This window comes from Primulina tabacum, chromosome 7 (genome assembly GCF_025594145.1).
Source record: "Primulina tabacum isolate GXHZ01 chromosome 7, ASM2559414v2, whole genome shotgun sequence".
NCBI classification, from domain to species: domain Eukaryota; kingdom Viridiplantae; phylum Streptophyta; class Magnoliopsida; order Lamiales; family Gesneriaceae; genus Primulina; species Primulina tabacum.
The window spans coordinates 41,265,948-41,291,791 of record NC_134556.1 but is presented as its reverse complement, the minus strand read 5'-3'; the positions used below and the strand labels follow the sequence as shown (position 1 = coordinate 41,291,791).

At 38.5% G+C, this 25,844-nt stretch overlaps 3 protein-coding genes across 5 annotated transcripts; 2 read left to right on the top strand and 1 right to left on the bottom strand.

Moving 5' to 3' along the window:
* The first annotated feature begins 1,689 nt into the window (after positions 1-1,689).
* LOC142551034 (bifunctional UDP-glucose 4-epimerase and UDP-xylose 4-epimerase 1-like) lies at positions 1,690-5,093 on the top strand. 2 transcript variants are annotated; one of them, XM_075660082.1, is made up of 10 exons: positions 1,690-1,771; positions 2,121-2,371; positions 2,756-2,805; positions 2,896-3,031; positions 3,177-3,278; positions 3,385-3,612; positions 3,792-3,873; positions 4,000-4,082; positions 4,349-4,440; positions 4,864-5,093. In XM_075660082.1, the coding sequence occupies exons 2-10, from the start codon at positions 2,174-2,176 to the stop codon at positions 4,946-4,948; spliced, it is 1,056 nt and encodes a 351-aa protein (XP_075516197.1). In that variant the 5' UTR covers positions 1,690-1,771; positions 2,121-2,173; the 3' UTR covers positions 4,949-5,093. The 2 variants fall into 2 exon arrangements, with proteins under 2 accessions (XP_075516197.1, XP_075516198.1); XM_075660083.1 differs by lacking the exon at positions 4,864-5,093 and having other exon boundaries at positions 4,000-4,142; positions 4,349-4,855.
* A 625-nt stretch (positions 5,094-5,718) lies between these two features.
* Positions 5,719-7,601, top strand: LOC142552202 (large ribosomal subunit protein eL24y-like). Its single transcript, XM_075661889.1, has 5 exons — positions 5,719-5,906; positions 6,736-6,811; positions 6,892-6,993; positions 7,082-7,230; positions 7,312-7,601. The coding sequence occupies exons 1-5, from the start codon at positions 5,896-5,898 to the stop codon at positions 7,463-7,465; spliced, it is 492 nt and encodes a 163-aa protein (XP_075518004.1). The 5' UTR covers positions 5,719-5,895; the 3' UTR covers positions 7,466-7,601.
* A 192-nt stretch (positions 7,602-7,793) lies between these two features.
* LOC142552201 (protein IQ-DOMAIN 22-like) lies at positions 7,794-17,833 on the bottom strand. Of its 2 annotated transcripts, XM_075661887.1 has the most exons (4): positions 17,380-17,833; positions 9,460-9,660; positions 8,942-9,019; positions 7,822-8,851 (listed from the first exon to the last, which is right to left on the bottom strand). In XM_075661887.1, exons 1-4 carry the CDS (start codon positions 17,773-17,775, stop codon positions 8,087-8,089), a joined length of 1,440 nt encoding a protein of 479 aa, XP_075518002.1. In that variant the 5' UTR covers positions 17,776-17,833; the 3' UTR covers positions 7,822-8,086. The 2 variants fall into 2 exon arrangements, with proteins under 2 accessions (XP_075518003.1, XP_075518002.1); XM_075661888.1 differs by lacking the exon at positions 8,942-9,019 and having other exon boundaries at positions 7,794-8,851.
* Between the last annotated feature and the right edge of the window lie 8,011 nt (positions 17,834-25,844).

The following is a 25,844-nucleotide window of genomic DNA, read 5'->3' as shown; positions in this document are numbered from 1 at the left end:
AGTGAACGCCTTCATAAAGCTAGTGGAGTCGGCAATCTTCTGCAGCGTCCTCCTCTCTTTATGAAGCAATAGTTGGAGGATGAAGTCGTCCTCAAAGAGATCCTCCGTATCAGAAATCTGCAAGCGTTCTCGATACTTTGCAAGCTTGGCCACCAGCTCAGGAGTGATAGCCTCTTCCCACTCGTGAAGAAGCTGAAGTCCTTGCAGCTCCTCCCAGTAATGGAGGATCTTTTGGAAGACTTCATCTTCCAATTCAGATTTCCGTTTCTCAAAAGCTGATTGCATGAACTCTGCTGCCATGTCGGGAGCTTTCGAACCACTGGAACCCGCCATTGCACTTCTTGAGGACTGAATTGATGGAATGTAGGAGAATAGGTAAGCGGGTTATTATATATATATATAGGAAGGAATCAGTCTCCACCGTCGATCCAAATCCAATCGGACGATCAGAGGGAATCTAGGAAATTGAGCGGGCAGATGAAAAGACGTGTACGGATATCGAGGAAACAGGCTCATTATTACCTCGGAATACGAACAATTTTCGTTGGTATCACTGTTAACGCATGCAGCATAATGACATTCATTGGATTTCCCGAGAGTACTAAACGATGAATGTTCAAAACCTGAGAGATATGAAAACCTGACACCTCATCACTTCTGCAAGATATTTAGAGACTCAATGCTCTTATTCACTCTGGGATATGTTTGGGAGTAAACATGCATGACTGATTGGGACAGCGAGTCAAGCTCTAGCCCGACTATTTTTAGGATGTGTGGTGATACCCCTGTAAAGGTCCGAGTTAATGATGACCCGGGTTATCGGTTGAATAGCCCGGATCAGAAGCCAACGGCCTGGATCAGAAGCCAACGGCCCGGGTAACCAACTACCTAGGCCACCTCGAGAATTGCACCACACTCGAGTGTGATCGATACAGGCAGTCTAATCCGTCAGAACCACTTGGGTTTGGAGTGTTCCGAGAAGTCATCAGAAGCTAGTATGATAAACCGACTTAGTAGGTGGTGTGATAATCGAGGTAACTACCCATTCTTCCACTATAAATAGCAGGTATTAAAGTCATTTAATGAGTCTGAGATCTTTGAACTAAAAGCACTTACATATTTTCCCTCAAATATTGCTTGTGTTCATCTAAAAAGCCGACTGACTTAAGCATCGGAGTGGCCACGCCGGACATCCCTCCGGCGCCCATTCACGAGTTACTTTCTTGTGTGCAGGTGTTGATCCAAGCCATTATCTTCATTCAAATTCCCAAACATTATAAATTATTGATTTGGTCCGTTGGAGCCCCGTACCCGGCTCACCCATCTTAACGAGATCACATCAAATCCCATTAATCACAGCACCTTCCCCGATCTTCTTATCGTGGTTCCGCTACTAAACAATTCATAAAAAAATGTGAGGAAACCTTAATTGATGCTCGAATACAAAGAACTAGACTTGATGATCAATCCATGACCACCGTAAAACCAAAATTATAGAAATAAAATAAAAGAAGAAGACTTGTGCGTGTTAGACTTTGCGGAACTGTGATTCAGCGAGGCTAGTTAACAACGCAGATTGCACCAACAGTGTATGGCCTAAAACCCACTCAAAAAACGGAAGAGAAAAAGGAAAAGGGAATAGGGTAGGGGATTCAATACCTTGGATTCTTCAAGGATGCGAAGATAATCCCAGGAAAGCACGATCTTGTAAAATCGAAGAATGCAAGCTTCCTCTTCGAGCTTGCTCTTGTCTACCGCCATTTTCACCCAGGTAAATACAGTTTTTAAGAGGTTAGAATTGGGAGAGAAAAATAATCGAACTGAAGGTGGAGGTGTCGGGGAACGAAGCCGCTGTAGGCGGCGGTGGCACAAAGGGTGGGCCGAGGGTTTTGGCAGTTATGGGACTCTCGGCGCTAAAGATTTGCTGGGAATGTTTTTTTAATATAAATTATATTATATCTATTGATGGATATTTTTATTTATTCATTATTCAATAATACAAACTAGCTTTATCGAATGTTACGTCAAAACGTTTTCTTAATTTGCTCAAACTCTTTTCAACGCATATTTAATGCATCTCAATCATGGCAAACTCCCATCCCTTGCAAGGCACTCCATAGACAAAGAAAATAGTCACGGAATCTGCTGATCCCAGAAGCTAAGATCGATTTCAATGGCGGGGTACAAGAAAAGGAGTATCTTGGTGACGGGTGGCGCTGGATTCATCGGCACTCACACGGTGTTGCAGCTGTTGAAGCAGGGGTTTAAGGTCTCGATCATAGATAATCTCGACAATTCTGTGGAAGAGGCGGTTCATAGACTAAGGCAGTTGGCCGGGCCTCAACTATCCCAGTATCTTGATTTCCATTTGGTATTTATACGATTCTGAATTGTTTATATATCGAGAACTGATGTGTGTTCTGTGCATGTGGTGATGTGCTTTAGTAGGGATCTTGAGTTGTGAATTAAGGTGATGCTGATATTTGAGTAGGTCTCTTGTGAGACGTCTCACTAATCTTTATCTATGATCAATCTTACAGATATTTACAATAAAAAATAATACTTTTTAATGGATGATCCAAATAAGAGATCCGCCTCATACAAGTTTTTGCCCTGCTTATTTTATTGATTTGTGATTAGTGAATGCTTGAAATAAATCTGGGAGTGATATCTTTTCTTCAAGTCATGATTTATGACCGTAAAGATACGTTTGTATGATGTATAGATTATGAATTTCGATGTTTCTCACCTGCAGGGGGATATTCGGAATGTGGAGGATTTGGAGAAGTTGTTATCTTCTACCAAGTATGAATTAATCTATTAAGTAAGATCTTAATTTCAATGGATTTGGATTTGATCTATTGGCAAATCTAATTTTTATTATTCTTATGATAGTTTTGATGCAGTGATCCACTTTGCGGGGTTGAAGGCTGTTGGTGAAAGTGTTGCATACCCCATGAGATATTTTGACAATAATTTGATCGGATCGATTAATTTATACAAGACCATGGCTAAATATAATTGTAAGAAGGTGTGTGCTTCACTTGAATCTTTTATTGGATTTCAACGCATCCTTTCATTTAAATGAATTCAGGGATGTTGAAACGGAGATATTCTTCAAATTATACTTTTTTGGTAAATTTTGTACCTTTTTCTGTGTGTGTTCCGGTATGTAGTTGGTATTTTTATCATCTTCAACTGTGTATGGCCAACCGGATACAATTCCTTGTCTCGAAGATTATGAATTAAAGGCCATGAATCCATATGGTCGCACGAAGGTCGGTCTTCAGCATAACTATTTCAAGAATATGTCTTTTCATTTATGGCATTGTATTTTAGGTCAAAAGAAATGGCGTTTACAATTTCTCTTCTTGGTTTAACTAGTTGTTTCTCGAAGAAATTGCTCGAGACATTCGAAAGGCCGACCCAGAATGGAGAATCATTTTGCTCAGATACTTCAACCCTGTTGGAGCTCATGAGAGTGGCATTATGGGAGAAGATCCAAAGGGCATCCCTAACAATCTTATGCCTTATATAACTCAAGTGGCCGTCGGCCGATTGCCTGAGTTAAATGTTTATGGTCACGATTATCCAACACATGATGGTAGTGCGGTATGTAGGCTCATTCAAGAATAAAATCCCTGGTGTTCCATTTGTTTTTTGCGCAATTGATGTTTTTTAATCCTCCTATATATATAAAATGCATTCTCTGTATTTCTGATGTGTATCTAGGCATATAAAAAAGGTCGAGTGATTAATTTGTATTTCATTATGTATACCATCTGAAACAGGTACGAGATTACATCCATGTAATGGATTTGGCCGATGGTCACGTAGTTTCACTTGAAAGGGTTCTCGAGAACAAGGATATAGGTGATTGTATACCATTGCTGAGAAACTATTCTGGTATTCAAAATTTCACATCTTTTTAATTTTAGTTTGTGATTGCATGACATCATTGGATATGATTTACCTTATCTAATGAAGGTTTCTTTTAAGGTTGTGTTGCCTACAACTTGGGAACGGGTCGTGGCACATCCGTTCTTGACATGGTAGCTGCATTCGAAAGGGCTTCAGGACAGGTGACTACTTTTCCTTGCTCTCTTCCTCCTAGAGCATACTGATGGGAGCTGAGAAAGACGGTAAAACACCACCTGAAAAAAATGTATTTTTATCAGTAATTTTTTCAAAAATCAAAATTTCGCTGCACCTGAAGATTTTAATTTTCTCCCCCTTGTCGGACCGCACCCCAGACATCATAGAAATATCTCCCTGTCTTGTCCATAAACTCGCTAGTTTACATACTACGCGACTAGTTAGACTTGTAATGTTTTTTCTTATATTGCAGAAAATACCCATCAAACTTTGTCCGAGGAGGCCAGGAGATGCCACGGCTGTTTATGCATCCACAGAGAGAGCCGAAAAAGAGCTCGGTTGGAAGTAAGTATATTTAAGTCTTCCCAGCAGGATATACACTTCTCTTCTTTGCATTCAAATCTTGAGCTTAACAACATTCATGGGTTTGTCATAGTTTTTCATTGTTCAGTTGAAATTTGAATCAGTTAAAATACTAGTCATACCACACTATTCGTCGAGGCTTTGGCGCATGAAGTAATGGCTTTTCCTGGCCTGAGAGGTGTGGGTGAAGTTAAAACAGACGGAGTGAGCCGGTTTCAGGCCCTATTCTGGCCTGTTCCCTTTTTCCTACTCGGAGGCACTAGGCAGAGAGAGAGGAATATAGAAACCTGATATTCTTGGATTGCTATGATTTTCAGGATGTAGCTGAATGCACATAACATATGTTCTTTTGTGATCTCTTTCAGCGCCTGTTTTATATTTATACATATATATAAATATATACAGGGCAAAATATGGTATAGAAGAAATGTGCAGGGATCAATGGAAGTGGGCAAGCCAGAATCCGTGGGGCTATCAATCCAAGTCTTGAGCAGCTGCTGCACAAAGTCAATATTCCACACACATTCTTTTATTTTATTATTATGAATGTCACAGAAATCTTAGTATTAATCTTTTTTATGGATTTGTGATGTGATTTAAAATCCTACAATTACTTCGGTACTCAAACGAATCGAATCTAATAGAAATTTGTCCAAGGTTGAGTTTCATTCGTTTGGTTCGAATATTAAAAATCTAACTTATATAAACCTTTAGAGCTAATTTTAATTTGAGCATGTCTCTTTATGAAGATGGTCTCATGGATCTATATTTGTCAGACAGATCAAATCGATCCATACGGAAGAGCAATAATTTTTCATGGGTCGAGACGCGTTGGGTCGGAGATCCGTCTTACGAAATTGAATGATCTCATAAGGGTTTTTGCATTTTAATTTAGTCATTTAATTAGAAAATCGTGAATCAATTTTGTGAGACGATCGTATTGATCAATTTTGTAATATGAATAAATATGACTTTTTATGCTAGCAATGTTATTTTCCACTTTAGATGTGTCCGTAAGACCGTATCAAAAGATACATGCTCTTAGAAAATATATAAATTTATTGGCAATTTTTTTAAAAAAAAATTACATCATAATATGGTTCATTAAATATTTATACTGTCAGTGGTGATATAGGAAATGAACCATTTTTATTTTCTTGAGATGGAAAATATTTTTCAAAAATCTATTTCTTTTTTTAAGTAAAAAATCTATATTTATTAATTTGGTGCCCCATTATGAATAAACCATTACGCCATGCCCTTCAATTGTAAAATGAGAGCCCACCACGAAATATGGGCTTTAAAAAGCCCATGTCTGATGCACGACGACACCGTTTTCATGCAGAAGCGAGATCCTATTTAGGTTGCTGGGAAACTAGGGTTTCAGCCTCTCTTTAGAATAGCAAGCCGCCCTGATTCTACAAAGCTTGGACAACAATGGTTCTGAAGTATGTTTCTCGATCTCTTTCTACCCCTAACTTACGTAAAATTGTACCTTTTATGGTTCTTGTGTGTAAAATTGCTTTGTCTTACCATATTTTTTTTATTGGTGTCGGGATTTTCTTGCGTTTTGATTAACATTTTGCTGTTCTGAGATCTTTCTTTTTTGTGGGGATGTCTGTTGTTTCAAGTTTTCGATGGGATCAGTGTTTCTTTCGCGTGTATCTTGCTCTAATCATGCAGTCTTAGGATTTCAGCGGACCATTTTGGTTCAAGTAATGGCAAGTTAACGTAGAATATCTTGTGTAATAAAATTTCAAGGGGTCGATCACGTGGCTTGAATCAGATTTTCAGTGGAGAATTAGCTTCTGTTTGAGTTGATTTCGAAATGTGATTTGTGCGTGTCAAGTGTCGAATTTTTTCTTTTTATATTTATGAACCTGGAATCGCATTTTACTCATTTGTTATTATGATTTAGGAGGTACTCTGCAGAATCATGTGCTTTTGGAGCTTTCATAGTGTATTTACTTGTTTTCAAAGAGTTCATATGAAGAGTATGGTGGTGTTAATTATTATCCTCGCCTTCTCATATCGCTCTGTGTTGTCTTAGTTCCAGCCTATGGTACATAATGTTCAATCTTCGTAAGCTGTGTATTACTTGATTTGCTGCAGAAAAGTTGATTGCAGAAATGGTTTTTTTATGAGGACTTCAATGTCTTGAGAGTTTTGTTCTTGTTAACTAAGAATTCTAGTGGAACTGTTGCTGTTTTCCACTGCTTATTTTTTAGCTCAGGTGGTATACAAGTTCATAACTTACTGTTTATATTGGGTTATCAGGACAGAGCTTTGTCGTTTCAGTGGTGCCAAGATATATCCAGGAAAGGGCATAAGATTTATTCGCTCCGACTCCCAGGTCATATAAGAGGGAGGTGGTTACATTTATCATCAATTTAAGTTTCTTTCTGCTAAAGCTTTACTCTCTGGTTTCTTTAGGTCTTCCTCTTTGCTAACTCAAAATGCAAGAGGTATTTCCACAACCGACTGAGGCCAGCAAAACTGAATTGGACTGCTATTTACCGAAAACAACATAAGAAGGTATTTTCTTACTTGAGACCATCTTCTTTCTCTCAGTATGTTTCTTAACTGATTCTCGTTGTGCTCTTACTTCCACACTGATACTCAGGGCGATGCTGCCGAAGCTGTGAAGAAGAGGAGACGAGCCACAAGGAAACCCTATTCAAGGTCTATCGTTGGCGCAACATTGGAAGTTATTCAGAAGAGAAGAACTGAAAAGCCAGAGGTCCGTGATGCTGCACGTGAAGCTGCTTTACGGTAAGTTAAAGAGTTCAAACCCCAGAACGGTGGTATCTGTGCAGTTCAGAGTTCCTCGTGATTTTTAATTTTTCACCGCAGTGAAATTAAGGAAAGAATCAAGAAAACCAAGGATGAGAAGAAGGCAAAGAAGGCTGAAGTTTTGTCAAAGCAGAAAGGTTCCAAGAGTAACGTGCCTAAGGGTGCTGGACCCAGAGGTGGCCCTAAGCTCGGAGGTGGTGGCGGCAAGCGTTGATTTTTGCATGGCTCCGTGACTATTGTCTTTTAATGTTGGTTGGTTCAGAGATAGTTCCTTTCCATTACAATTTGTGCTGATTTGTTTTTTGCTCGCTTGATTTCTCGGTTTTAATGCATATTATTACATTGCTATATCCTCTGGATTCCTTTGGAAGTAGCATAATAGACACTTTCTTTAAATTTCTTAACTGCTCATGGCCACAGAGGCTATACCATGTTTCTGATGCACATATATTCCTATTCCGAAGTGACTAGTCTATATAGTTTTGTAGCATCTTAGACCTAATTATGATACCGAAAATAATTTTTATAGTTAATGAAATTGCATTTTTTCGATCGAAGACCAGTTCTTGATATGACCAGTTACATATTTAAAATCCCGTAGCATTTCATTCATAGTTATAGTGTTGCATCCGTAAAATAATGTCAACGACCCAAACAATTCATTCGGACCATGTTAACATGTTATTTCTTTACTTGCGTAAAAAGCTGCATAAGTTGCTGGATATGAAACTTGCGTTGATCATTTAAACTACTGAAAAACTACCTTTCAACATGTTAAGGCAAGGGAAGCTGGTTAATGTATCAGTCAAACAAAAAGATACCAAACCAAAGGCAACTAACATCCGAGCCACTGACCACCGCGAAAACCAGTAATACCTTCTCCTGTGGGCATTCCAAGCCTGTCCAATCGACCAGACCCTGGATAAGCTTTGATTGTGAAGTTTGCATCCGGTGCAGAAACTCTATGGGCAATCAACCTCGACTCATTGCATCCATGTACCAAGCATCTCTTTGTAGACCCAGATCTGTCGTATTGAAGTCTTTGCTTCGGAGCACTGAGGGATCTTGCCTTGGCTTTTGACGATTCAGTGAAAGACATGTAATTTGGGTGGTCGGTGTAACCATTGAGACAACTTCTTGAGCCATCGCTCTTCGAAGGGGTGAATGCTCCTCTTTTAGAGCTGCAACCCATGGATGATGCTGAATATAATTGTGAGCTGTTCTCCGCAGTACAGAAAGCACTTTTGTCAAAATCTTTTGCAAATTTCATAGGGCTCAAAGATTTAACTTCACCAGAGATTGGACTCAGAACTGTTGAATGCAATGTGGAGTCCTTGGATGTTGAAAAGCTTTGACAATTTAGATCAGAGCCAAGGCTAGGATGAGAAGCATGGAATAATGCTTTACAATTGGTAGCGGAAGGTTTTCCCGTGTCGACTTCCAGAATCTTATAACTTCTTTCGTCATCTGTTGGACCATTTCTTGTACGAAGTCCTATCTCCCATGATCTATCACCCAATCTACAGTCCAATCTATTGCAAGTTGTTGGTAGTTTTTCTGCATCTAAGGAAAAGTTGTCGCTGGATCTTGAACTCTTTCTCTGCACGCACATATTAATCTATGATCAGTTGGATGGTTATAGAGAGAAAGAAGACAATAATCCAGGGGAAACGAGGTCAATTTTGTTCACCTTGAGCATCGTTAATTGTTCATGCTTCATACTCCTAGTCCGAACAACATGATCAATTTTCTCGGGTGTTGGCGGCCCCTAAAAATGTTGTGCAATGTAAAAACAGAGGCCTTTCTTCAAAAGGTCAAAAAGGTGAACGGGGTAAAATTTATGCACACAAATTCGACAAGATTTTGAACGGTCAATGTTTAAACTTTAAATTACCCTGAGGCACAAAACCTATTCGAAAATATATTGCAAATGTTCATCAAGTCAAATAAAAACCAGATTATCGTCAACTCCAATGGGATTGAAGTAGGTTCCACCACAAAATTAGTTGAAGCAAACTTTTCACATGGCCTGTTTACACACTTACGAAGTATGACAACTGCTCGAATCATAAAGTAGTATGTATTTTCACTGACCGGAAATCAAAAGAATGGCCCACATCCCGACTTGTTCACTTTCCGGTCATGCCATGCCCCTACGACTAATTCAAAATTTAAAAAGTTAAAGAGGTAATTCAAGTATTTTCTCACATGATAACTGAAGTAGGAAGATTTCAGGCTTGGATATGGGGATTCAGAAATCCAAAAGCGCCCAGCTCGGGCTCTTGCTCGAGCACGTACAAGTGCCTGCATTCGTCGCAAAACATCTGCAGTCTGCTTCCTCACAAGGTGACCTCTCACCAATGCTTGAAGTTTAACTAATGATTTCAGGGTCCGCAGAGCTCTTCTTGACTGCACATTCAACAAAACAATTAATTGGACTGGATCTAATAATCCAGTGGTGCGGGGAAAAATGCATTCTTAAAATTTGAAACGATATGTAAAAATATCAAACAATTTAAACATGAAAGTGAAACTACAAATCAAGCCAGATGCGGCGCCGTTCAACAAATTCATTATAGCAAAGTACAAACCACTAAAACCTGCAATAAGGGACAATTATTCATTAATAACATATACCAGTACATAAAGTGAAAGTAGTAGAGAAATTAATTAGCATTTGATGAAACTTTTTTAACTAAACTAAACAAAAAGATTCATCACCAATAATGGAGGCATGGGCCCATCGACGAAAAACCATGTTAAAATTTTTTTTGAAAGATATTGGCGCCTCAAGAAACACGAATTTCACTTCAAAAGCCTTCTGAGACCATGTATGACATTTAAAAGTAGGCATATCAGATATAAACTGAAGAAAAGAATGAATTTAAAACCTCTTATACATAAAAAAATAATAGATATAAAGCAAACTCAACTTGGATAACTTCAAATCTCAAATGAAATAAAACGAGAATGGGACCAGTAGATAGATACCAAGTTTTTGGAGCTAACAAACCCGAATCCCATAATACTTCATATCTTCTATCGCCAGCGGTATATTAAAGAAAGAACTTGCATTCACAACACGTGTGAATGAAAGAACACGGAAGCGAAAAATTTCACATGTCGAATTCCCAGGAATTGTTTACATAATTTTAAGTCACAAAGATACGCACTTTTTTAACATCATAATAATACATTTTCAAAAACCAAATTACTGGGACAGTTTGAAATCCTGGCTACTCCTAACCAACGTAACTAACTCATTAAGAACCAAGTCCTGAACCATGTGAAGACCCGAATGATTTGTCGAATAAGAAGCCCATTAGGATGACAAATTTTATATTATTTTTCTCAAGAAACAGAGGAGAGAAAGCTTCCCTACTGTTATTACGTACAAAACCAAAGAAGAATTAATTTAAGTCAACAAATTTATACTGCAAGAATATTAAGGATCAATAAATGCATGAAAACGCCATGCCATTGTATTTTTGAGGAGGATGCTTAAATTAACTCAACCATAACCATGGTTCGCCGTAGTTAGGTGAGTTTTTAATGAGTAGTGGCCCACGCGGAATTTAAAAATCAGAAAATGAAATCCCACATCGGGAGATTTTCTGTTTTGGTTTAAGAATTCTGGTTATAAATAGAGCTCAACTCCTTCAGTTATTGTATCCCAAAATCAAAAGCTTTTCAGCTTTGATAAAAAAAGAGAGTGCATAGAAAAAAGAGTGTATTTTTTTCTTGAGTGCGGGAATTCTCTTGTGTGAGTTAGAGAAATTATTTTCTCGGTATACTCGGGGGTTTGGGAGTGTGAGATATTTAGTGTATTGGTGTATACACTTGTTGTAATATTTCTTCCGGTTATAAAAGTTGCAGTGCTCCGTGGACGAGGACGTAGCCTATTTTGGGTGAACCACGTAAATCGTTGTGTTCTTGTTGATTGATTATTTTATTCCGCAATTTGGGTACTATATTATCTTCGTGGTCGGCATCGCTTCGGGGTAATTTCCCAACAACTGGTATCAGAGCCTTGTTGTGAAAATTCTTAAAAATTCCGAGTATGCTCTGTGGTTGCAGCCTTGTCTGATCTTCCACATCAGAAAAGATTTTTTAGATTTTTTGCTAAGGCTAGAGAAGTGATGGCCGGAGATGATGGATCGGGACCGGGAATCAACAAGTTCGACGGAACAGATTTTTCGTTCTGGCGGTTACAGATAAGAGATTATCTGTACAGTAAGAAGCTGCATCAACCTCTATCAGAAAAGAAACCAGAAAAGATGGAGGATGATGATTGGGAGCTCCTTGACCGACAGGTGTTAGGTGTGATACGACTGACCCTAACGAAGAACGTGGCGCATAACGTGGCGGAGGCCAAAACCACGGAGGAAATGATGACCATTCTGTCAGACATGTACGAGAAGCCATCAGCAAACAATAAAGTACATCTCATGAAGAAGTTATTCAACTTGAAGATGGGAGAAGCTGCTTCGGTGGCAAAGCACATAAATGAATTCAACACGATTGTCTCTCAGCTGACATCAGTGGACATCAAATTTGATGATGAAATTCGGGCACTTATTCTTCTGGCGTCTTTACCAGACATTTGGGAACCGATGCGGGCAGCGGTTAGCAACTCTTTTGGAAAAGGAAAACTACAACTCAATGATGTTAGAGATCAAATCCTTGCTGAAGAAGTTCGCAGGAAAGACTCGGGTGAAGCAACATCATCGAGATCTGCTCTAAATCTTGATAACAGAGGAAGAGGCAGGAATGGTGAAAGGAGTTCAAACCGATGGCGCGGTAGATCCAAATCAAGAAATGGAAAAGACAAAAACATCCTTGAAAAGAATATGAAGTGCTGGAGCTGTGGTGAGATTGGTCACCTGAAAAAGAACTGCAGATCAACGAAAAATAATGCCAATGCTGTCACTGAGGAAGTACATGATGCTCTGCTATTATCCATGGAAAGCCCTGTTGATTCTTGGGTTATGGACTCGGGAGCTTCGTTTCATACCACTGGTGATCGCGATGTATTTGATAATTACATCGCTGGCGATTACGGAAAAGTTTCCTGGCTGATGGAAAACCTTTGGAAATTGTTGGTATGGGTGATGTACGAATGAAGATGTCAAATGGATCTGTCTGGAAAATCAACAAAGTCAGACATGTACCAAAATTGACATGCAATCTGATCTCGGTGGGACAGCTCGATGATGAAGGCCATAATGTGACCTTCGGTGATGGTTCCTGGAAAGTGAACAAAGGAGCCATGATCGTTGCTCGAGGAAAGAAAACTGGAACACTGTATATGACTTCCGGTTGCAGAGACACACTAGCAGCTGTGGATGCTGGAGCCAATTCAAGTCTATGGCATTATAGACTTGGACATATGAGTGAGAAGGGAATGAAGATGTTGGTGTCAAAAGGAAAGCTACCAGAATTAAAGACTGTTGAACACCAACTATGTGAAAGCTGTATCTTTGGAAAGCAGAAGAAGGTGAGCTTTTCAAAAGGTGGTAGAGAACCGAAAGCAGCAAAGTTGGAGCTGGTTCATACTGATGTATGGGGACCATCTCCTGTGACATCCCTTGGAGGCTCGAGATACTATGTCACATTCATTGACGATTCAAGTAGAAAAGTTTGGGTTTATTTTCTGAAAAATAAATCTGATGTTTACGAGACCTTTAAAAGGTGGAAAGCCATGGTGGAAAATGAGACCAACTTGAAGGTGAAGTGCTTACGATCTGATAATGGTGGAGAATATGAAGATGATGAGTTCAAGAAATATTGTGCACAGAACGGGATCAAGATGGAGAAAACCATTCCTGGTACACCTCAACAGAATGGTGTAGCTGAAAGGATGAACAGGACCTTGAATGAACGCGCAAGGAGCATGAGATTGCATTATGGATTGCCAAAATCATTCTGGGCTGATGCTGTTAACACTGCAGCATATCTGATCAACAGAGGACCTTCGATACCGCTTGACTGCAGAATACCCGAAGAGGTATGGAGCGGCAAAGAAATAAATCTTTCTTTCTTGAAAGTGTTTGGATGTCTATCCTATGTTCATATTGATTCAGCAAGCAGAACAAAACTTGATCCGAAATCAAAGAAGTGCTTCTTTATTGGTTATGGAGATAATGAGTTTGGTTATCGTTTCTGTGATGACCAAAATCGGAAGATCATTCGGAGCAGGGATGTAATATTTAATGAGAAACTTCTGTACAAGAACAAGTCAGACATTGGAGCTGGAGATGAATGTCCTGAAGTCAAGAAGACTGATGAAGTGCCATTGACATATATTCCTGTGAATGAATCGAAAACCAGTAACCAGGAAGATGAAGAAGAAACTGCACAAGATGATGACCCACAAACTCCGGTGATTGAACTCAGGAGATCTTTGAGAACCATTAAACCACCTGAGAGGTACTCCCCTGCACTTCACTATATTTTGCTGACAGACAAAGGTGAACCGGAGACCTATGAAGAGGCAATTCAAAATGATGATTCAACCAAGTGGGAGTTGGCCATGGAAGATGAGATGGATTCACTGTCATCCAATCAGACGTGGGAGTTGACAGAACTTCCGCAAGGCAAAAAGGCGTTACATAACAAGTGGGTGTACCGGTTAAAAGAAGAGCCTGATGGTAGCAAGCGGTACAAGGCAAGACTTGTTGTAAAAGGCTTCCAACAACGGGAAGGAATTGATTACACCGAAATTTTCTCTCCGGTGGTTAAATTAACCACTATCAGGACAGTACTTGGACTAGTGGCGAAGGAAGACTTACATTTGGAGCAGTTGGATGTAAAGACTGCGTTTCTTCACGGTGACCTAGATGAAGAAATTTATATGAAGCAGCCACAGGGCTTTGAAGTACGGGGAAAAGAGATAATGGTGTGCAGACTTCAGAAGAGCTTGTACGGTCTCAAACAAGCTCCAAGACAGTGGTACAAGAAGTTTGATGGATTCATGAGTGAAAATGGTTTCCTAAGGTGTCAAGCTGATCACTGCTGTTATGTGAAAAAGTTTGACGGTTCTTATATCATACTACTTCTATATGTAGATGATATGCTGATAGCTGGAGCTTGTCTAGAAGAAATTGATAAACTGAAAAAAGATTTATCAAAGGAATTTGCCATAAAGGATTTGGGTGCTGCAAAGCAAATCCTTGGAATGAGGATCTTAAGAGACCGGGTGAATGGATTCTTGAAGTTGTCTCAAGAAGAGTACGTGAAAAAGGTGGTTAGAAGATTTAACATGGATGATGCTAAACATGTGAGTACTCCTTTGGCTAGTCATTTCAAACTAACCAAAGCACAATCACCATCGACGAAGCAGGAGCAGGCTTATATGAATAAAGTTCCTTATGCTTCTGCTGTCGGAAGCCTCATGTATGCAATGGTGTGTACAAGACCAGACATAGCACATGCAGTGGGAGTCGTGAGCAGGTTTATGAGTAATCCAGGAAAGCAACACTGGGAAGCAGTTAAGTGGATTCTCAAGTATTTGAAAGGTACTGCTAGTTGTTCTTTATGCTTTAGGAGGTCAAAATTGGGCTTACAGGGTTTTGTCGATGCCGATATGGGTGGTGACCTGGATGGCAGGAAAAGTACTACTGGATATGTGTTCACATTAGGTGGTACAGTTGTAAGCTGGGTGTCTAAGCTGCAAAAGATTGTTGCACTTTCGACTACTGAGGCTGAGTATGTTGCAGTTACAGAAGCTAGCAAGGAGATGATATGGTTGAGATCCTTTCTGGAAGAATTGGGTCAGAAGCTTGAAGATAGCACGTTACACTGTGACAGTCAGAGTGCTATTCACTTAGCAAAAAATCCTGTTTATCATGCTAGGACAAAGCATATACAGGTTAGGTACCATTTCATCATATCGGTGCTGGAAGATGGAATCTTGATGCTGGAGAAGATTCCTGGAAGTAAGAATCCAGCCGATATGCTCACAAAGACAGTAACCATTGACAAACTGAAGTTGTGTTCAACTTCAGTCGGACTGCAAGTATAAATGGAGATATATGAGCTGCTGCAATGATGGTGTGAAGACATGATTGAAATCAAGTCTTCAAGTGGGAGAATTGTTAGGTGAGTTTTTAATGAGGTGGGGCCCACGCGAAATTTTAAAAATCAGAAAATGAAATCCCACATCGGGAGATTTTCTGTTTTGGCTTAAGAATTCTGGTTATAAATAGAGCTCAACTCCTTCAGTTATTGTATCCCAAAATCAAAAGCTTTTCAGCTTTGATAAAAAAAGAGATTGCATAGAAAAAAGAGTGTATTTTTTTCTTGAGTGCGGGAATTCTCTTGTGTGAGTTAGAGAAATTATTTTCTCGGTATACCCGGGGGTTTGGGAGTGTGAGATATTTAGTGTATTGGTGTATACACTTGTTGTAATATTTCTTCCGGTTATAAAAGTTGCAGTGCTCCGTGGACGTGGCCTATTTTGGGTGAACCACGTAAATCGTTGTGTTCTTGTTGATTGATTATTTTATTCCGCAATTTGGGTACTATATTATCTTCGTGGTCGGCATCGCTTCGGGGTAATTTCCCAACACGCCGGAACGGTTGCGGTGCTTGGAACGACAACTATGTTCCAATTCCAATGTTATGTTGCGGAACGGTTGTATAAAAAAATTAATAAATTCAAAAAATTGGTAAAAAAAATTAAATATAAATTACATCATACTAAAAAATAAAATATACGAAGTTATTACAAATTAATATATCAATACAAAATTATTTTACAATAATAACACAATAAGAAATACACACTAAAAATTATAACATACCAAAGCTAATACCATGAAGAGTGACGCGGAGGAACGAAATCATTGTTATATTCTTCATCGGTATCTAGTAGATTAAATTGATTTCGAACATTTGGATATTAACGTGATTGTCTATAGGGATATTGATTAGATTGAGATGACGAAAGATCATTAGAATGGGATGACTGATTTTGTAATAGTGTTTCGTCACGACGATTATAGTATCTGAATCCACGATACACAGTAGAACTATCAGCTGTACTTGAAGATCTATACTCGGGACCATGACGTCCAACACCACGCCATATAGATGATGAAGATTCATTGTATCTATCACCAATATATTGAGACGACCCATAATCAAATCCACGATGTCTAATTTCATGTGTACCAGATGTTGAAAAATCAAATGATCTATCAAAAGAATCGTGTCTAGAATTATAATTACCCTGATATCCATATCCACCTGATTGATATCCAGTCGGATCATACCCAACATGCTGAGAGTCCCAATTGTAACTCATCGATCCATAATTATCCGACATTTGAATTTGTCGATTTCCCCCCGATCCAAGACATCTTATATGTTCTTCGACACCCATGTATGGTTGAGTAGAATCAGCTGAATGTTTTTAATACATTTTTTTTAAAAATTTTATATTTTCTCAAACCCACCGTTCCGTTTCACCGTTCCCGTTCCACCCCACCGTTCCCTCGCCGTTATAACGTTGAAGAACGGCGCTGCAAAGCATTCACCGATTTGCCGTGGAACTTTGGAACGCCAATGACCGTTCCCGTTCCGAGACGGGCGTTCCGGCCGCGACGCGACCGTTCCGGCGAACCATGAGTCCATAACTACTAGTATCAATACATGCAGGTCCACGCGACTTCGACCTAGCCTTAGACCCTATCTGACATCTTCCTTCTTCTTCTTCTTCTTCACCTGCTAATAGGCCGTTCATACATTTTTTATATAACATATTACATGTGAACTGAAGAAAAAATCTATACCATAGTCCACAAGCACAAATAAATTTTCTTGAAATATCATAACCAGAGAAATTTATGTAAGATTCAAGAAAGAATGCAAGTTTCAGCCTCAAAGGGACAACTTCCCGACTAAATTACTATGCATCCGATCTGAATACAGCCTAAAAAATTGAAACATGACTACAAGAAAACAGCTCAGGATGTGCATAGAGACAACCCAGTTCTTCGCCATCTCATTTAAAAATTATCTACATTGGCACAACACTCGAAACTCCGATTACGTAGTAGGAAAATTGATCGAGAAGTACGGGTGCCCGAATAATATAAATAGGAAAGAATATAATGCGCAACATACCAGATATGCACGAAAATGTGACTGTATCGTAACGGCTGCCCGATACTTCCGGCTCCAGCGCCCAGCGCCTGTTTTTCTAACGCACGCCGCCGTGCTCGTTGATGTACTCCTACCGCTGCCGCTGGTTAGCTTGACTACCACAGCTGCAGCCTCAGCAGCCGCGACGGCAGCCTCCGCAACAGCAGCTGTAGCAGCAGCGACAGCGACTGCGTGGTGGCTGGGGTCATTATCGTTCGTGACTACGACGTGTTGTGATTTCAGGTGACCTTTTTCCATATGGGACTTTACAAATCTCCATTTCTTCTTCGGTGGTTGCGAGATTTGACGTGTGCTCGGGTTTGGATCGGATTTCTTGAGTCCCAGCAGAGCTCTAAACCATTTCGAAGCCTTTCCCATGGTTTTTCAGGTTTTACTAGTGATCAAAGAGTTTAAGAAGCCATTTTTGCGAGAGAGAGCGCTGATGTTTTTCTATACTAAATGTTGAATATCTTAAATCGTAAATAAATATAACCTATTTATTATTTTTAATTCTAATATAATGAATACAAAAAAGATTTCGTTATTATTTGGGTAAATTGCTCATAAATTTCCAAACACAAACTCAACTTTACTCAAACTCTATACACCTCAAAACCTTTCTTTAAACTCCCTAATACTTTAAAATGGACAAAAATACCATTATTCATATTTTAAGTTTAATTGATCCTCACGCTTCTCCAAATGGTATCAGAGCGAAAGGTTGATTTATGTCAAACACAAATTTTATTTTAATAGTAACTGATTGTAAGAGAAGGAGAATTTCGAAAAAATTATGAATCCGAACTTAGGTTCGAGAAAAATAATTTACGAGATTTATTCCAAAATTTTGGAATATCAACAAGTTCATCTAACTATTGTTAGATATCAGAAACAGAAAGGGAAGCAACAGCACCCTCAGGTAAACTCTCAGGTAAACTTATGATTCAAGCAAATGAATTTCTGGAGATAGTACCAGACTCCTCTAACCTTTCTTTAGATCTTAAAGAAATCCAGAAAACAGTACAAAATTATGGCAACATGCTATATTTTGTACCCCAACGAGTTGAAGAAATCCTTAAAACCCAGGAAGAAATTCTTGGAATATTAAATGATATTCAAACAAGAATTCAGAGACTAGAACAACAACCAGGTTCTAGTAAAAGAACTTCAGGAGGATGGTTACCACCATCATTTGGCACTGAACCTTTGTTACATCAACAAGGGAAGGCCAGAGTGGTGTCAAAACCTTTGACTGAAGAAGAAAAGATGATCAATATAATTAAATCTGTCTCAGAAAAGAAATTTATCTGATGACAACTTTAGAAAAGATTGGTCTGGAGAATCTACAAGAGCTTGCGGAATCTATCGCAAATCTCAAAGTGGTAGATCTAAAGATGAACACAGCAGGAGGTGAAATACCTGTTATAACCTGGCCATCTATTCAGGAACCACCAAGGGAAAGTGTGGGAACTCAGAATGTAAACATGAGAGAATCTCAATCTGATTTCCATACTGGTGGAGGATCACACCCTGCGGGAACTAGGACAAGGAGAAATCAAATTCCCCTGCACCAAACACCCTACGGGAAAACTGTTTTAGATCCGATACATCCTTACGGGGTTATGCTTAACCTTGATGTATTAGATTTTAAAAACAGGGAAGATCTCATAGATGACTGGACATCTGCTATGAGAATCGCAGCAGGAACACTTGATCTCAACAAAGAAGGATTCATTAAACTTTTAGAAATGAGTCTAATGGGATCAGTGAAAATTGCTTGGGACATGACTTCATTAGAAATGAAAGAGTCAGTCCTGATCGGAGAATCTCTGAGCGAGATAGCCGGAAAAATGGCTACCCTATTTAAAGCACAATTTATAGGGGTAGACTATTTTAACAGTCAAGATACAGAGAAGAGGAAGAAATATACCCAGGCTCTGTATAGTCTTGAATTACACGATATATGTTTAGTAGATGAATACATTATGTTATTTACTAAATATCGATGGAATTCAGGAGTCGAAGAAAATATAGCTATGCAGCTTTTCTTCGCAAAAATGCCAAGCCCTTGGAGAGAAATGCTCATAAGGGAATACATACCTGGAAATCCAGATACGTTGGCACGAAGAGCCTCTTTTCTTAAAGGAAAATTGACAGAATGGTGTCATATGGCACCATTACAAAAGAATTACAAACGCTTAAGGGGTATCAACAAAAAAACTCCTTTGTGTTGTAAGGAAAATGATCTTCCAACAATTATTGGAAGTAAATCACAGAAGCATAGGAGGAAAAGTTTTAGAACTCATCCTTATGCTAGAAGTGGAAGAAGTTCTTGGAAGCCAAGAACTGTATGGTCTAAACAGAAAGCCAGATCTTATAAATCTGGACAAAGAAGCGGACCATCAAGAAGTAGGATATCATCCCAAGCATCGAGTACATCTCGAAGCACAGGAAGAACACCTACGAAGAAAACTTTTAGAAGAGCTTATACTCGATCAAATGAAAGTTTTAAGGATTGTAATTGCTGGACATGTGGAGCAAGAGGTCATATTTCGACCAACTGTCCAGAAAATGAAAAAAGAGGTATTAAACGCTTCGATCCTACCCCGGATATTGAAGAAGCATTTTATTACCAAGATCTTATTCAAGTATACTAATTTGAGGACATTGCATCAGATGAGAGTATATATGAAGAAGAAGAAGTTCTAAGTCAAGAAGGATCCGATGGAACTGAATCGGAATCTGACTGAGAACGAAGTGTTTCGACACGAAACACGTGAGGATCTGTCTGTATTCTTTAGCCAGACAACGATATCTAATAACATGGTCCAAAGGATCGTGAGAGAAAACCCTAGTCTACAGAGATATCAAGGATTCTCTGCAGGACAGGTAGAAAAGTTCTTAGGAAGTCTTGGCGTAAGAAACAGAAAGCATCATCTAATCTATAAAGTTTCTAGAAGGGAAATGGCAATCCCAATGGAACTTACAGGAAATAGAATGGAGATGCAGTTAATTCCTTCTGAAGAAATTAAGGAGGAATTACAAAAACTCAAGATAAAAGTAGGAAGGACTATGTCTTGGATTCATATTTGAGCAATCCAGATTATGATAAAGGCTACTTTCAAAGAAGGGATAGATTCACCTATTGATATTGCTATATGCGATAAAAGAATGGGGAATCTACAACATTCAGTACTGGAAACAATCTCAGGAAATCTCTGCGTAGAAAAGATTGTAAGAGTAATATATCCAAGGATAGCCTACAACCTGGCAGATCGAGATTTCAGCCGAGCCTTGACATTGCATCAGAACTTCAAGGAAAAAAGGCTAATGAAAGAAGGTAATAGGCCATATTCTATTACCTATCAGATTTCATATGCTCTATGTAATACTCATCATTCTGAATTGTTTATTAGAAACGAGTTTATTTAAATACCAGAGATATTTGGAAAAGTTGCTCAGGCAATTTATCCAGAAAGAATTGAGTTTCCTTTAATACAGGAAACATATATCCAAATCCAAGACAAACCGATTCTACAAAGGAATCAAAGTCTTAGGATGGAATCAAGAAGACTATCTTTTCAAGGAAATAGAATTACAAGTTATAGATGGGGAAAAACGCCTGTCATGGAAACCCAACAGGAGCTAAAAAGTTTTTCTACAATAGGAAAACTTCGATGCCCAAAAGGGTGGAAGGAAATCGAAATAGTATTTGATATTACTAAGCAAAGGAATCAATTTCCTTGTAATTCAATATACTATTTGGAACAACCTATGATAGGAACTTACCAAGGACTGATTAATATCGGAGAATTGAAAGTTCATATTCAAAGGATTCCAGGGAAATAATCAGATCGACTGATTCTTGGACTAGAGTTTCTCGAGGAACATAAACCTTGGAAACGTCTAGAGTATGAAATGAAGTTTATGGCAGAGGATAAGATGTGGAAAATCCAATGACCACAAGTCCATTCTCCATATACATTCCAATAGGAATGTTGTATGAACAATATAAGGCAGAATACTTTGCTGCTTATATTGATTCAGGTGCTGGAATCTGTACAGCAAAAATAGGTGTTTTTCCAAATAATTTGGAAGAAGAGTTACCAAAGATTGCTGGAAGAGATTTTTCCAGAAGAATCTTAATCTTATATAAAGGGATTAAGATGACAGAAATCATGATTGGCGGTGCTGGGCAAACACCTTGGTACAAGGTTAAAACACCACCAATTTATTTTCATGATACAGGAGCTGACATATTGTTAGAAAATAATTTCCTACAGATGTTCAAGTCCTATACTCAAAAAAATGAGACTAGAAGATTAGTGTTCACAACACCCTGTGATCACAAAATCATAGTTCAGAGACTAAGAGAGGCATTTTACAGAAAATTGCCGATCCAGTTTCGCAACAAGCATGGTGATTCAGGACAACTTCTGAACCCAAAGATGAAGGATTCCAGACGGTTTGGAGAAACAATGATCCAGTTAAGAGCAGATCAAGTACTCCAACCAGAAGATATAGAATGCCTTAAGATAACTCTACAAACAAATGAAGTAGAGTTCGAATCTAAGCTATCATTGGAAGATATCAAGAAGAGGATCAAAGAAAATTACAATGAAGATCCCTTGGCATGGTGGGACAAAAATCAACTTAAAGCTTGCCTTAAAATTAAGGAAGGCAAAGAGTATGAATTTGTCCGTTGCAAGCCTATCCCAATGAATATTATTGATCAAAGGGATATGCAGATTATAATCAAGGAACATTTGGACCTTGGTTTGATCAAAGCAGGTATGTCACCATATAGCAGTCCAGGTTTCCTAGTAAGAAATCATGGTGAGATAAAAAGAAGAAAACCCAGAATTGTTATTAATTATCAAGAAATTAATAAGATTCTGGAGTTTGATGATTATTTTATACCTAGTAGAGAACACTTGATTAGTTGCATTCGCAATGCCAAGATATTCTCTAAATTTGATTGCAAGTCCGGATTTTATCAGATTCGGATGGAGGAAGAAAGCAAGAAATTCACAGCTTTCTCCACACCTCAAGGACATTATATTTGGGAAGTATTAACAATGAGATTGGCTAATTCACCTCATATATTTCAAAGAAAAATGGATGATCTTTTTAAAGATTATTTTAAGTTTATGTTTGTTTATATTGATGATGTTTTAATAGCATCTAAAGATATGAATGAACATGTTAAGCATTTGGAGATTTTCTTTAATGTTTGCAAGAAAGAATGACCGGTTTTATCTGAAAAGAAAGCAGTCATTACTACAAGGAAGATTGAATTCCTCGGAATTGAAATCGATGAGCCAGGAATAATTCTGCAAGAACACATAGTGGAAAAGGTGCAGAATTTTCCAGAAAATCTCAAAGACAAGAAGCAACTTCAAAGTTTCTTAGGAGTTGTTAATTTTGCTGGGATGTTTATAAAAAATCTAGCAAAACACAGGAAGGTTTTCAGTCCCTTATTGAAAAAAGATACAAGATTTATATAGACAAAAAAACACACAGAAGGACTTATCCATTTAAAGAAGGTTTGTAAAAATCTTCCAAAAATGGCTATTCCTCAAGACGAAGATGATATGGTATTGTATACCGATGCCAGTGATCATTGGTGGGAAGCAGTTCTTACCAAGGTCACACCAGATGGAGAAGAACCATGTAGATATTGTAGTGGGTTATTCTCAGACGCAGAAGCCATCAGATGGCATATCAACGAGAAAGAATTTTATGCAGTAAAAAGAGCTTTTGAAAAATGGTCATTATTCTTATTTGCAAAGAAATTCACTTTGAAAGTTGATAATACACAGGCGAAAGCTTTCTTAAGGAATATAATTGAATCTAAACCTGAGAAAGCCAGATTATTAAGATGACAAGCACTATGTCAGAATTATATTTTTGATATTGTGATAATAAAATCTCATGAAAATATTTTTGCAGCTTTTTTAACAAGAGATGGACAGCATTGACATTGATGCTATTATCAAAATGCAGAGGCATTTGAGGGAACACCTTGAAATGCTTTAAACCGAGTTTAACAAGTTGGCCGTTAACGCAGGAGTTGCGGGAAGGCTACAACAAGCTGATAAGAGAATTGTCTCTGATCGAATTACAGGTTGTTTACAGGCATATACTGAGTATGGTCTGTAATGCAAAGGCCTATTCTCCAAGGCATTGGGAAGCCATTGGTTTCCCAAATGGAGAGTTTTCGAGTACAAGACTCTATACCTGTAGCGGGGGATTCAAATACCCCTTGCACAAGTGTTAAGTCGGGATCATCACCAGATGAGTTTGCTGAAACAAAAACTGAGACTCCTGATCCTTATCTTGAGTCTTCAAGTCAACCCTTCACCTCGGGATTGAAGAGGGAGAGATCAACCTTAGGTCTCGTATTGACAAAGGCAAATCTAAGGTTGGTACTAACGAAGCAACAATTTCTCCATTGCAGGTTTATCAGCAGAATTGGGAGAAATTGAAAACAAGAATTGGAATTAACCCAGCTACTAACAGGGTTGATGTCTCAGGAAAATATCTCAGGGTATGAATGAAACCAAATTCATATCCAAAGGAGGTCATGGCATGGTATGAATTCGGGGCTCTTGCCTCAATTTATACTACATCACCAAGCCTTCCGGAAATTTCAGGACTACAAAAATGGATCCAAGAAGCTGTTCATGAAACTTGGGCGAATAATGATTATTTGTCCAGAAGAGATGTTTTGGAGCTATACTTTTTCAGTGCAGCACCAGAACCAGCAGGGAAAGGTTCTCACGAAGCCTTTCATTTCATTAAGTTAAGGAGGCCGGATATAAATGTTCAAAAATTTATCAAGGATCCTCCAACAGAAGAAACACCCCTGGTTGCTTCAATTTCTGAAGATGATATGTCTACCAGAAGAGCTTGGGGTCTATGGGTCTGTCTCACTGAGATGGACAAAGTCAAGTTTCCGTTCAAATTTTATAGTCATTCAGTGAACGGATCATTCCTGTTAAATACCATGACAGGAAAAACAACAAGTTTTGCAGAAGATTTATTCAAGAAAAAGAGAAATCTTTTGTGGAACAGCAAGCTTCCGGCCAGTAAAGAGACTCGCCGAAAATTCTGTAAAATGGCACATATAGGAAGATGGTCAGAAAACATCTGCCTTGAATGCCAAAACCAGAAAGAACCTGAATTCGGTAAAGGATTCAAACCGAGATCTGATCGGAAACACTTTACCGACACAAGCACAAGTGGGAATGGACCACCTTCACGAGGACAACGAAAACCAAAGATTCCTCGACAAAATTAAAGGTGTACATGTGATCAGCCCACTAGCAAAAAGAAAACCCACCAAGTGAGTGAGGAACACCAATAATGGGTGGTAAATGACCACTAATAATGAGTTGTAAAAGACAAAAGGACATTGGATACTATATCTTTAAAAAGACTAAAAGAATCCAATGAATAAAAGCCAAACAACTGGTCCCGAAATTTTCATCTATAAATAAGGACAGATTGGAACCAGTGAAATACACCAAGAAATAAAACCTAAAGAAAATGTATTTTACATATCTGAAGGTTTTAAAAAGAAAACTCAAGTATGAAAGGAATGAGCTAAAAGTCCTCAGATCATTAGCTCAAACGTTCCAAGAAAAAGGGGACGAAATTACAGCTGATATTTTTCAAACGCATTCCTACTGGCAGTGCGGTGAAATAAAAGAATGGGAAAAGTTGATGTCTAGATTAATAATCTAGAAAAAGACATTGCAGGAAAGGACCACTCAACCACTATATGGTCCCCAAGCAAGCTGTAAAGGCTTATTTAGATTTGAAGTCCGAGTTTCAAATCCGAAGGAGCCTTCTATAAATAAAGAAGCAGAAGGAAGATGAAGGCATCGATCAACCTCTTCATTTTTCTTCAAACTATTTGTAATAATTTTCTTTCAAGTATATGTGTGTAGTGAGTTCAGCTACTATTAGTAGCTAAACAAGTTTCTCCTCTTCTACAGGAGGTTACTATGTAATAATAAAATGTTGGTGTTTGAATAAAGAGATCTTTGCTCTTAGCCCTTTCATGTATTATTTTCAAAATTTTATATTTTATTGTACACCCTAAGGTAGGAAACGAATTAGGGTTGTGCCAAGTGCTGCTGAAGGAATCTACGTCAGTAACCATCGGTTGCGATCGGGTGGTTGAACTGTGAGGAGCAGTCTGTAAAATACGGTGGATATAACCCGGTGGTACTCCGGTCAAAGAGGTAAAAGATTTAATTTATTTTACGGAAGCATGATGGGCCATTATTTACAAATGAAAAATCAATTATTCAAAATAAAGATATAAGGGTAAATTTGGAAATTTGAAAGATATGGGGAGTTGAAACAAAGTTTTAGTGAGGTAGAGAATAAAGAGAAAGTTGAGAACGAGAATAGGGATTTTTTGATAAGTTTCCCTT